Source organism: Telopea speciosissima, chromosome 8 (assembly GCF_018873765.1).
Source record: "Telopea speciosissima isolate NSW1024214 ecotype Mountain lineage chromosome 8, Tspe_v1, whole genome shotgun sequence".
NCBI classification, from domain to species: Eukaryota; Viridiplantae; Streptophyta; class Magnoliopsida; order Proteales; family Proteaceae; genus Telopea; species Telopea speciosissima.
This window is the reverse complement of record NC_057923.1, coordinates 44,283,719-44,296,694: the sequence shown is the minus strand read 5'-3', so window position 1 is coordinate 44,296,694 and position 12,976 is coordinate 44,283,719. Positions and strand designations below refer to the sequence as shown.

General features: G+C 39.3%; 1 protein-coding gene across 1 annotated transcript in view; it reads right to left on the bottom strand.

Annotated features, from left to right (window-relative positions):
• LOC122671346 (probable manganese-transporting ATPase PDR2) overlaps window positions 1–12,588 on the bottom strand; it is a 110,771-nt gene extending 98,183 nt beyond the window's left edge. The window contains exons 1-3 of the mRNA XM_043868506.1: window positions 12,532–12,588; window positions 11,835–12,097; window positions 9,374–9,466 (exon numbers count right to left, since the gene is read on the bottom strand). Coding sequence (XP_043724441.1) covers window positions 9,374–9,466; window positions 11,835–12,083 — 342 coding nt within the window. The 5' untranslated portion in view covers window positions 12,084–12,097; window positions 12,532–12,588. The remainder of the gene's footprint in view (window positions 1–9,373; window positions 9,467–11,834; window positions 12,098–12,531) is intronic.
• Between the last annotated feature and the right edge of the window lie 388 nt (window positions 12,589–12,976).

Below are 12,976 nucleotides of genomic sequence, written 5' to 3'. Positions count from 1 at the left end.
GCATTTCCACCCCAGGTTCTCAGTGCTAATTAATGGTAGCCCAGCTGGTTACTTTGCCTCTACTGTTGGTGTGCGTCAAGGCTGCCCCCTTTCTCCATACCTCTTCACCTTAGCTTTGGAAGTTCTATCCAGGGAAATCCAATTATGCACTGATCAGCAGTTCATCTCCCCTATTCCCAAATGCAAAGCCCTCAACCTTTCTCACTTAGCTTTCGCTGATGATCTCATGATCGTCTCCAAGGCTTCCATAGCCTCCTTTGAGTCCATCATGAACTGTTTGCAGCACTTTCAAGGCTTATCGGGGCTTCAAATCAACCCCCTCAAGCCTCTTCTCTTCCTTGCTGGAGTTCCTGATGAGGTAAAAGAAGTTCTGAAGAGTATATGTGGTTTCAGTATTGGTCAGCTTCCTGTGAAATATCTGGGCCTTCCTTTGATCCCAGCAAGACTTTCGGATCATCACTGCACTCCTATGCTGGATCTTATCAGGAAACGGCTCCAACTCTGGAAGGGCAAGCTTCTATCTTATGCAGGTCGTTTGGTGCTGTCTGTCCTCCAAGCCTCCTACATTTACTGGTCAGGTTTCTATGGGCTACCTCAATCCATCATCATGTCTCTGGAATCTCTCATGTCTTCTTTCCTTTGGAAAGGCTCTGATGCTACTAGATTCCTTCGGCTTATTAGTTGGGACTCTGTGTGTCACCCTTTTGCGGAAGGAGGTTTGGGTATCAGAAGGATAAAGGATGTGAACCAAGCCGGCATTATCAAATTGTTGTGGAAGATTGTGTCTAAGGCTAAAAGTATTTGGGTAGAGTGGATATATTTGGGCCTTCTCCGTTCTGACTCTATTTGGATTGTCCATTTATCTTCGGATGCTTCTTGGACCTGGCGCAAAATTATGGATATCCAGCCCTTGGTTCTTGGCCCTATCCAAGCTCACATTGGTAATGGGAACTCCACTTAGCTATGGTTAGATCACTGGCATCCTTTGGGAGTCCTGCTTCACCATGTCAGCCCTAGATTAATCTATGGTTCTGGGCTGCCTAGAAATGCCTTGGTGGCTGATATTCTTAATGCTGACGGATGGGACCCCCCTGATTCCTTTACTCCAGCTCTAACCTCTATCTAAAACTTATTACCTTCTATTTCCAGAAGACCCTTCATAAGGGATGACTGTGTTTCTTGGCTGCCTAGTTCTTTGGGTAAGTTCAGCTCCAAATCTACTTGGGATCTTGTTAGAACTCGTCTCCAGCTTGTTCCATGGAGGAAACTCGTCTTGTTCAAGCACCACATCCCTAGACACAGCTTTAAGGCTTGGAGAGTCTTCTTCAACTGCCTCCCAACGCAAGCTTTCCTCAGACATTGCCACATTATGGTCTCTCCCAGTTGTGACCTATGTTGGAATGGGATCCAAGATACTAACCATCTCTTCTTTGAGTGCCCCTTCTCCTGCTCTATCTGGAAAGGGATTCTCTCTAAATGCTGACCAAGAAACAGGAGGATCCTCCCTTTTGACCATGAATGGATTTGGGTGGACACGACCTTTGGTGGTTCTACTCTTTGTGACGTTATTGGGAAGATGGCTTTCTCTGCTGCCATCAACCACATTTGGATGGAGCGCAATCTTCGGAAATGGACCTCCAAATCCAGATCTGCTAATCAGATTTGGGAGTCCATCTCTTTTGAAATCAAATCTAAGCTTAGTTTGGTTACTCCTATTTCTTGTAATGACACCCTAAGGAACAGACTAATTGTTGTATCCTGGGGTCTTTCTACTCTCTCCCTTGTCCCAGCAGGCTCCCCTGTTTGAGCTTCTGCTGCTGGTTCTTGCTTTCCTCCCTCCTATTTGAGGGTTGTTTCCTTTTAGTAACGAAATTTTTATTCACCCAAAAAAAAAAAAAAAGCATGCACATAACAAACATAGCCAAAGACTTTAGGAGGAAGAGAGAAAGCAGAAACCTGGGGAGATAAGATTTCTAAGGGAGATTTGAAATCAAGAAGTTTGGTAGGCATGCGATTAATAAAAAAGGAAGCAGTGAGAAGAGCTGCAAACCAGAAGATCTTGGGAACATGCATGCCAAACAAGAGACTACGAGTGCCCTGCAATAAATGGCGATTTTTCCTCTCAGCAACCCCATTTTGTTGGGGTGTGTCAACACACGCGAGCTGATGGATAATGCCATTATTAGTAAAAAAGACTTGGAGGCCACCAAACATGTATTCTCCTCCTTTATCAGACTGAACAATTTTGATACGAGTATCAAACTGAGTAAGAATCATCTGATAAAAATTCTAAAATGCATCACAAACATCACTTGTATTTTCATACGAACAGTCCAAGTAGCACGAGAAAAATCATCAACAAATGACACAAAGTAATGATAGCCAAATAAAGAGGTAGTAGGGGAAGGTCCCCAAACATCAGTATGCACAATATAGAAAGGAGCAGCAGTTCTATTACCATGATATGGATAAGAAGAACGACAATGTTTCGCAAACATTCATGGTTCTCATAGAAAAACATGAGAAGAAGCAATAGAAGAAAATAAGTGAGGCAACTGTTTCCTCATTACAACAAAAGATAGATGGCCAAGACGACGATGTCATAACATAACAGACTCCACAGAACTACTATCATTATGTCCACACACATAGGACTGAGTTGTGGGCAAAAAAGGGTCAAAATGGTAAAGGCCTTACTCCTCACGTCCACTACCAATAATCCTCTTCGTCACCAAATCCAGAAAAAGATAGTGAAAAGAATAAAAGGTGACACAACAGTTTAGAGATTTAGTCAAATGACTCACAGATAAAAGATTAAGAGTAAGATTAGGGACATGAAGAACAAAAGTAAGAGAAATAAATGATGTAACAAGGATACTGCCCTTGCCAGAAATGGAGGAAAGGGAACCATCAGCTACCCTAACCTTATCCTTACCAGAACAAATGGCATAGGAATCATAATAATGGGACGCACCAGTCATGTGGTCAGTGGCCCCAGAGTCAATGACTCAAGACTGGGCTGCAATAGAAGCTGAGGTGGAGACCTGTAGAGCTAAGGATGAAGATGAGCTAGCCACAAAAGGAGTAGAAGATGTGCTCAGCTGTGACATGACCTGGCGAACCACAGCATCCACCAAAGTGGAGTCATCATGTGTAGCATCTGCCTCAGTCATCACGAAGTGAGCTCGAGCTCCCCCTCTACGGCCACCACGAGTACCAGGAGGGCAGCCATGAAGAGTCCAGCATCTATCCTTAGTATGTCTAGATTTCCCACAATGATCACATTTAAACCTGTCTCTACCAACTCCACTGGCACCAACTGTCTCCACTGCTCTGTCTTCCTCACGGTTAGGCCCTTGGCCTCTACCACCTCTACGGGTGTCTCGGAAAGAACTTGAATTGAGAGCTGACCTCTCAAGAGATGATGCTGGTGTTGGTTCCATAGTAACACGCCGAGTCTCCAAGCTCTATAAATAACTACAAACCTCACTAAGTGATGGAAGAAGGGACCGGCCTAAAATCTGGAGCCTGATTGGCTCATAGTCAGGGTTCAAACCACCAAGTAAAGTGAAGACATGCTCCTTTTCAAGAGTCCGAAACACCTTTGCTTCACCCTCTAGGTTGGTCAAATAAAGATCCCTGAAGTGGTCATACTACTCCAAAAGACTAAGAAAAGCATTATAGTATTCAGAAATGGTCTTGTCACCCTACCTCATTGAGTTAATCTTTTGGTGAAGCTGATAGACCTTGGCAAAGTCACCCACTCTATCAAAGGTTTGGGAGACACTATCCCAGCTTGCCTTGGCAGTTTCTTTCCGTATAAATCTTCTCCCAATCTTGGGCTTCATGGAAAAGATTAACCATGTCATGATTGTAGAATTTTCGGTCTCCCATTTCTCATAGGTAGGTGAACCAGGTTCTGGGGCTTAGATAGCACCTATAATGTACCCAAGTTTCCCTTTGCTCCTAAGAGAAAGCCTCACAGAGTGTGATCAGTCCAAGTAATTTGTGCCATCAAGCTTCACAAAGGAAATCTGTAGATGTGTGTTCTCATAAACCAACTGAGGGGCTGTTGGAGTGGGCAGTGAATCAGCCGAACCAAGCCCAGATGTGGGTGAATCAACCATATTGTAAGGGAAACAGAACTTGAACATAAACAAGAACACCAAAGACAAGTGGGGAGTACACACTCAACCCAAAAACAGATTTCAGCAGAGAAGAAACAAGCACAACCTTGATAACACTTCACTCTAATACTCTCCAATGAGCAACATTCACTTTAAACAAGTTCAAAGACTTCACAAGAGCTGTCCACAAGCATTTCTCAACCAAGGAAGCAGCATATGGCAGTCCAAAAACAAGAAAGACAGAAACAGAGCATTCTCAGCTTTACCTGGGCAGCAAATGGAATCCCACGAAAAAGAGTTATGGTCATGGAGTTCCTTCAATAAGCAAGGAGTGACATAGGGGTTATTACAAGGACTCTTGGGCGATTCTAGTAGTCCAGGCCAACACCCAAACACATGCCGAGAGAGAGAGGTAGAGGATCTGCAACTTGAAGCTGGCGGAAATCCTGGCAGCAGCTGGGTGAGCTCCAAATCTTCAAAAGAGCTTCAGCATAGCACAAGTAGAACTTCCAATCTTCTAAATAGGTTATAGGAGACCTATTTCATACTCTTTCAACAAATCTTTACATAGGAATCTCCTCCTTGAAACCCTTGAACCCTTGATGCCCTAGGATTTCAAAGAGAAGAAAAAAAATAGGAACCAGGAACTAACACGACTCTCAAACCTGGTTTAGCTCTGATACCAAGTTGGGATTTGGATTAGGGAAGCAAGAGAGAAAGGAAGGAGATGTTGGAGAAGGAAGAAGAAGAGTGTATTTCGGTAGAATGAGTTGTGTGTGAGAGAGAGCTCTCCACACCTATATTACTTCATTCATAGACTTTGTGAATAATACATACACCTCCCTAGGGAGGTAAAAGATAAAAAAGGTAAAAAATAGAAAATACACAATAGAGCAACTAGATATAAGACTAGTTCCCAAACTACCCTTATCACATGTGTTCTAACAACTCTAACATGCTGATGGAAGAGAATTTCTAATATTAAACCACAGTTTTTGAGATTCTTCCCATGTGAGGTTGGTTAAGGGGATGGCGTAAGGTTGTGGAAGGATATAGATGGTTGGAGAAGAACCTTTCCAGATAAGATTTCCTAGGTTGTATCCATTGCTTACAGAGAAATGGAAAAGGGTCAAGTGTCAGAGTTTAGGATAGGGAGGAACAAAATGGGACTTGGGTTTGAGTTTGATGGAAATACAATGGGAGGAAATTACTGGCTTCTTGATTGTTTACAAGATCCTATTTTTTATGGTGATGAACTGGACAAGAGAATTAGGGCCTTAACTAGCAATGAAATTTCCCTACGAGCTCTTTTCTTAAAGCCTATTTGCCCTCCCAACAGTAGGAAGATGAGCAAAGAACCAATAGACCTTTTGAAAAATCCCCATTCAATCTGAACTCCACCAATTTATAAGATCCTGATGTAGGAATATTGCAGATTGGGCCTTAGTTTTTAGGTTTTACCATTGTAATGGACAGTGGACTGAATTATAAAGCCCAAAAGTGGGGGTTAGGGGAGTGCACGAAAATTATTATTTTATTAGTGGGCGCCTTGTTTAGTTTAGGATAGTAAGAGTTTTATTAATTTTGGTTGTTAGTTTAGAATAGGAAGAATTTTTAGTGGGTCGAGTCTATTTTTGGTTTTGACTATATATATATATATGTAACCACCCCTCCCACCATTGATGATGTTTTTTGAATGCAATGAATTCATTTTGGTTTAGAATATTGGCTGTTGCCAACCTACTTCTTTCCTATCTTATCTTATCCAAATTTCAAATTGATTATTCTTCCTCTCCCTTATCAAATTCAAAGATTAGATTATTTTATAACTGGTTTTTTTATTTTGAAAATCAATTATTCAGATCTGATATCTATTCACTTAAGATCTAACCATTAGATCTGAGATCAGATCTCATCCAAATCTTGCCTACAGATTACAATCTTCTTCCTCCAACCTTAAGTGAGCCCATTAGTTGCAGATCCAACAATCAACATGCATCAGGAGATTTCCTTAAAATGGTTAATACAGGAGATATACTACACAGACAACGACCAAACAGATCCCTCTAACCTCAGAGTTTCCAGTTATGGAAAAATGATGAGGAGTCTGTCAAACACTTAATCATCGTAACTTTGTGAAGGAGGTATGACACCACTCACCACTTCGGGGCTTGATGTTTGATTGACCAGTCCCCTAGGCATATCAGATCTAGCTTGTTTCTGGAGTTTGTTTATCGATTTGGCACTAGGGGAAAGATTTTTGGAATCACCATTATGGAAATTCCGTGTGTGTTTGGGAAGCACGAAAAAACCAAATTTGCAGGGAGAAAAGATGGCCTGCTTGCAAGGCATGTGAGACAATAAGGTTAGAGCAGCACGTTGGGCACCGTAAAGGATATAGACTTTCACTGTATGCATCCCAACCATGGACCCATCGCATAATTGAGGGGATTCAGTGTGGGTATTAAAATGGTTGTCAAGGAAGTAGAAACCCCACGGAAGTTGTCACACCTAATTCAGACAGCTAGATCAGTATGCAACCAGAAGACCTAGAAGTACTAACTCCATGACAAATACTCTAGCAAGAGAGGGGTAGGGAGAGAGACACTATATAGGGCCATATCCAACTATTGCAGACCTTTTTGGTTTTCTTTGTGCTTCCACCCTCGGGGGCAGTATTTGTTTATGACACTCTCTTGCACATCATGTACATCAGTCTATATTGTACAGTTTTTTTCCAAATGAAATGATATTCACTATTCTAAAATTTCCTTTTTATATATTTGTCGATAAGTGAGGGAAAAGACATTCTTTATTCTAGCATACCAACCAATCTTTCATTTCAAATTGTGAACCAGAGGCCCCAATTTCAGGCCCTGCACCTGGCTCCTAGTCGTAGCCATAGTATTAAATCTCATTTCGGAAGGCAATTTCGGCCAGACCGAAATTTCCGATATACCAAAAAATTTCGGCGAAATATTGTATTTTTTCTATGAGTTTTGCTTGGCCATTTCTGGGTGTAAAATGCCGAAACGAAATGTCCGAAATTTTTTAAACAAGATGACAGAAATATTGCATTTTTTTCATTTTGACATAGCATCTCGTTTCAGCCTGGCCGAAATTTCGGCGAGATTTTGAACTATGATCGTAGCCATAGTTCAAAATTTCGCTAGTTTCGACATGGCCGAGACAAAACAGGAGGCAAAACCCAGAAGCAGCATAATTTCGGTCAAAATTTCGTTAATTTGGTCATTACGATCGAAATTTTGCTAATTTCGGTCACAAAAATGCACTGTTTCACCAAAATTTCAATCATTTCGGTCATTCGGTCATTTGCCCCCCATGAAATGACCAAGCGAATCTCATGGAAAAATGCACTGTTTCAGTCGAAATTTCGGTAATTTCGGTCATTTTGGTCTGACCAAAACGAAACAGAAATACGAGTTTTTGAACTATGGTCCTAGTTCATATCTTTTTAACCCTCTGACATTTAATTATGGCTTCTCACTATGTGGGTCCTTTCTGTGAGAGGATAGTCAGATGGTACTTTTGTCACTTCAGTAATGATTTTGGCCACGTAAGCAATTTTTCTCATATACTACTGATGCAGATTGAAGAAGGAAGAAGAAGAGAAGAGCTGCCTACGTTAGTCTTTGGTCCAATCCACACCCAATTTCCATATGGGTCAGGTTTTGGTACAACTCATCAATCCAGGTCATGGGAGAGAAGTTTGAGGCTCACGGTTTCTATTTTCCTAAATTTCAGGAATCCAGTCTTTAGTCTATAGCAGCCTGCATATTGAGATAATTCTGTTCCTTGAAATCAGCACATGGTGAGGCCCAGTTGTGGAGATCATAAATCTTATGGTTGCTATATCTTCTAGATTCCTAAAAAGTAAAAACTAGGAATCTTATCAAATCGTGTAAGGGGTCTTATTAAGTTGCATTTAGTTGCTTCTAGAAGGCTGGATAGGCGTCCTTTTAATTCCAGCTACTTTTAATTAAGTTAATAGTTAGTTTCTACTTCTCTAAGTTTCTATTTGGTTTTAATCCCTCATGATTTTGACAAAATGGCTCTTTGCTGTTATTTGCTCATTTGCTGTGAGAAGCAATGCTACCTTGGTGGGAAGCCAAGGCCTTGATGAGAAGCCTGGTCATACCCCATTTCCTATTCTTTTTCCGATCTTCTCTTCTTACTTTCTCAAAGGTCAGTTTTCTGTTTTCCCTCTTCTGCCCATACAATCTCTCTTCTCTGTTTGCTTACTTGAATGCTAGTCTGTCCATACACTGTTTCTTAAGTTTCTTATTAAGTTTTGATCAGGTTTTGGGCTTTAGTAGACCCTCAAGTTAACCCACTGGTTCCAACATCTGTTGACAGTTTTCTGCCCTTCTTTAAAGCCTGAGACAGTCCATATGTAAATGGATTCTAATTCTGTTTTGCTAGTTCCTATTCGTTATATTCCTTAACTATTTTTTTTTTCACTGGTTACTAATTCCATTCTCTAGTTTCTATTTTGGTTTCCTTTGTTATTCTACACATTAGTTGCTATCTTCTCTGCTGGTTACTAATTATGGATTCCAATTTCAGCAAGTTTAAATTGGTATGCTTCTAATATATTCCAATCTGGCCATCAGATGGTCGTCAACCTTTGCTGAAATACTCATCCCATCTCCTATGTCAGTCAACCAGACTTCGGTCTACATCAGACCCTTCCTGACCAGGATGCTCAAACTTCTCTTATTTGAGTTAAACTTGACCTACGGTTCTAGGTCATTGCTGGTTATTCTAAACCCAGCCATTGGGTAATTGGAAAGCCACCAACCTGCCCCTCAGCTTCCTCATATTGGATACATTTATGCGTAGGCAGTAAAGGAACTTTTATACCTGGACTATACATTAATGTATCCAGTTCTCTCTTCTTCTTCATCTTAATATAGCATTTCTTATGTTGCCAATTCAGGGGGGAGGGATTTAAGAGCATTAAATCCATTAGGATATTGACCAATATAATTATATAGAACAAAAGACCTAACCTCACTAAGATGTTGGACAACTAAAGGCTAAATCTCCACATAAGCAAAGACAACAGTCACCTTGAAACTAAAATCCTATCAACAACTTATCAGTTATTACTAATCACCGACTAAATGCAGCACCTAAGAAATCCATCTCACAGTTACAAACCCAGAGATTAATAGAAACATAAAATCATGATATCAGGAATCAAAATGGAAAAAGGAACTTACTGATCTACGAAAATGAAGTGGCACAATTTCTTTAGAACCAGAGAACTTTGATGGAGTTACTTTGCATGCATCTGCATGGTGGATGTCTTTCACCTGTAAAACCAGAACAAGCAACAACCATACCATGAAATTGCAGCAACAAATAATGAAGACAAATTTAAATGCTCTCCACCCAAAGTGAACAGCAATAAACCTATTCCAAATTTTTCCTACCCTTGATTCATTCTATGAGAGAATCAGATGTAATGGAATGATGTGCCTGTGAAAAGGCAAATCAAGATTAAAGAAAACAAACACTAATAATGTGAAAGAACTTAATTATATAATATATATAACCACTCATAACTACTTAAAATAAATAACAAACTTCGCAAGTATGATTACACAGAGAGAATCGCATACTCGATCTCCAAGCTCCAATACCATGTTACAACCATGGTTCGAAATTTCGGTGGAGTCTACTAAATTTTCATGACTAAAATCAGTTTCGACATGGCTCGAAATGAAATTGAAAGCAATCCACTAGGCATTCCCAGTTTCGACCGAAACTTACATGTTGCGGTCAAAATTCATAAGGTTTCAGCAACTCCATTTTGTTTCACCGAAATGTTACAGAGCCCTTTTTTAAAGTCCATATTTCATCCGAAATGGGTACTGTTTGGACCCATTTCAAAACTGATATCCATAGGTTTCGACTGAAATCTTGTGCTTCAACACTGAACTTGGATTTTTGCTCAATTTTGGCCATTCCAATTGAAATTTTGATGGAACTTGTTAAAAGCTTGCACAAGTCATCTCCAACTAACATTTGGTGGATGTGAGGGAGATTTCTTGAATATTCACAGTTTGAAATAACAACCTTTTTCCTTAAAGTAATTGTTTTTGCAAAAAATAGGGTAAATGTGTAGTGGTTAGGCATCAATCTTTTATATATATTAGCCGATCTACGACTTCACGGAGTCGGATTTAATTTTCTGCTTTTAAATAAGGTCAATGCTTAGTGGTTGGAGCTCAATTTTATATATGTTAGACACCGTTAAGCAATCTAACAGCCTCACGGTGTCGCTTTTTTTCTACCAAAAAATATTATTTTAAAATTTTCTAAAATTAGAAAAATATTTTAAATTTTCAAAAAAAATTACGAAAAATATGGAAAATATTGTGTTTTAGTTTGAAAATTAGTTATACATTATAAAAATTAGTTTTAAGCAAGGAAAATATATAAGACTTAGGTAGAATTAGGAAATAGCTTTCTTATTGCCATAGGAATTCTAATTGATGTATAAAATTTAATAATGTGACACTTTTGTGTTGCAACAGTGTACTCTTCTTACATCATGGCTGCTCAGGGAGAAGATGGGGGTCTTTTGCTAATTTACACCTTTGATGTAGGTTGACTGATTGTACACTCATGATGCAATATTTTGAAATTTAATAATATTAAATGATTTTTCTCCGTTTGTCACTTGCAATTGCATATTTTAGTTGATTTCACTTATTTCTGAATGTTATAGTAATAAATCATGCGTAAAATAGGCTAGCTTTGATAAATATACAGGCACGGTATAGCGTACAGTGTGCACTGCCAACCTAAGGTACGAAACCAAACTAAAATTTTGAGTGTGTTATTCAACAATCCAAGTGTTCCATTGTGTTTAGGGATGCTAAATTAGGATCTCTACCAAGTTTCAGCCAAAATATGGTCGTTTGACCACTGAAATGGTCAAACGAAACCTTGCACTAAAACTTGCAGACCCCAGATACAGGATTGTTGTCTATAGAAGACTTTAGATACAGGCCTACTTGCATCCTTTCTCCTTTCTCCTTTCTCTTTCTCACCTTTATTATCAAATTTCCTCAAATATTATCAATATGTATCACAGCAGTTCGCTACCACACAGACAGCTGGAGATTCAGTATTGGAATAGTTGCTAGTTATCAATGATTCAATTGCAAGCATTTAAAACCACTATCCTGGCCTGCAGCTCAGTTATTACTCTCTTTAATTCTCTTAATTATTGTGAGTTGTTTCCTGTAGTAGCCAGCTGCCAGATTCTCACAATTTGTTATGAGAATGCAAAACCCCCTACCACCGCAGGTCTCTTAGTGAGTTGGCTTAGTCAGTAGCTCCACCCCTGTGACTCACAGGCTAACTACTACCATAGACAGCCCTTGCTGTCCTACATCATATTCTTCCCTAAGATTGCAAAATACGACTGCACAGAAACTAAAAGCAAAGTCATCATATTTTTCTCGATACATTGAACTACTCTTGCTATCAACAAATATTACTCTTTATGGAAGTTGTTGGTCTCACAATCTTAGATATTCCAAGAAGCAAGGTAAGTTAGGGGATCACCTGGTCTACATTCGAATTAAAAACTATATGCTAGTAGACAAGAAGAACAATACAAAGATACTGGTACAAGAGAAAAAATAAACTTCTCAAATTAGAACATACCTTGCCATACTGGACAAAACATCTGAAATCCACAGACCAAGCCGTGAAAAGTAATACCAGAATGTGAAGAATGACCAGGCCACCAAAAACTATCCAGGCATCAAAGAAATCTATGCTAGGAACAATGGTAAGAAGCCAAACAGCATAAAGAATAACAAACGGCCACACGTCCAAACGCCATGGCCAATGTCTTTTCTTCAACAAGTCCACCCACTCTACCACTTTCCCATTGACATGGAACCTCGACATCTCCCTCTCTCTCCCTATGCGGAAGCTCAAAGTCAATCAGAATACATAAGGAAGCCTTCTTCGGCAGATTGTACTATAATAAATCGGAAAAAAAATAATAAAAATAAAATCTTGGTCACACTTGCATAAACCATAAACCCTTTCCAAATCTTTGATAAACAAATTTATTTCTATGAAAACTGTTCATCGCAAAATCACCGAACAAATTCCCCTCAATCAATCACCCAGAAAGCTCTTTGCACTGAAAATTAATTAGAGATCAATATAAAGCGCAAAAAACTATAAAAAAATTAGCGGAAATTTGCTTTCAATAAATAACTGCTCAAAGGAAGATCAATTGAAGAGAAGAAATCATGAAGTATTTTTCAACGAGTAATCGCAGAAGAAACAAAAGAGAAAAGCTCGAATTAGACGAAGAGTTCGACAGAGAATAAGAGTAAGAACTCACTGGGTGGAAGTGATTGATAGAATATAGATCGATCGATCAATGAATCAATCAAATAGACAAACGATGAATGAAGAAGATCACTGTTGCTCTGACACCCTACTCTTCAAGTCACGGTCCGGGTAAGTGTGTCAATCGGTCTGGTTATGATTATTCGGTCCGGTCTGATTATTTGGTTCGGTGTGGTTTGACAAGGTGCAAATCAAAACCGAATCGACAGGAATCAATCAAAATCAGATTCATTGTGCATTCGATTTGGTTTTATTGGTTTCCATTGGATTTTTATTATCCAGTTCACAATCAATTTATATGCGATTTGTAGTACTGTTTATGAAAAAAGTAAGAAGAAACAAACCCATTTTGAGAAGGCATATTAATGCCTAAAAGATGGCATTCAATTTTTATAATCTTTATTATCTGAGAAGGGAAAGATATAGACAATCAATTT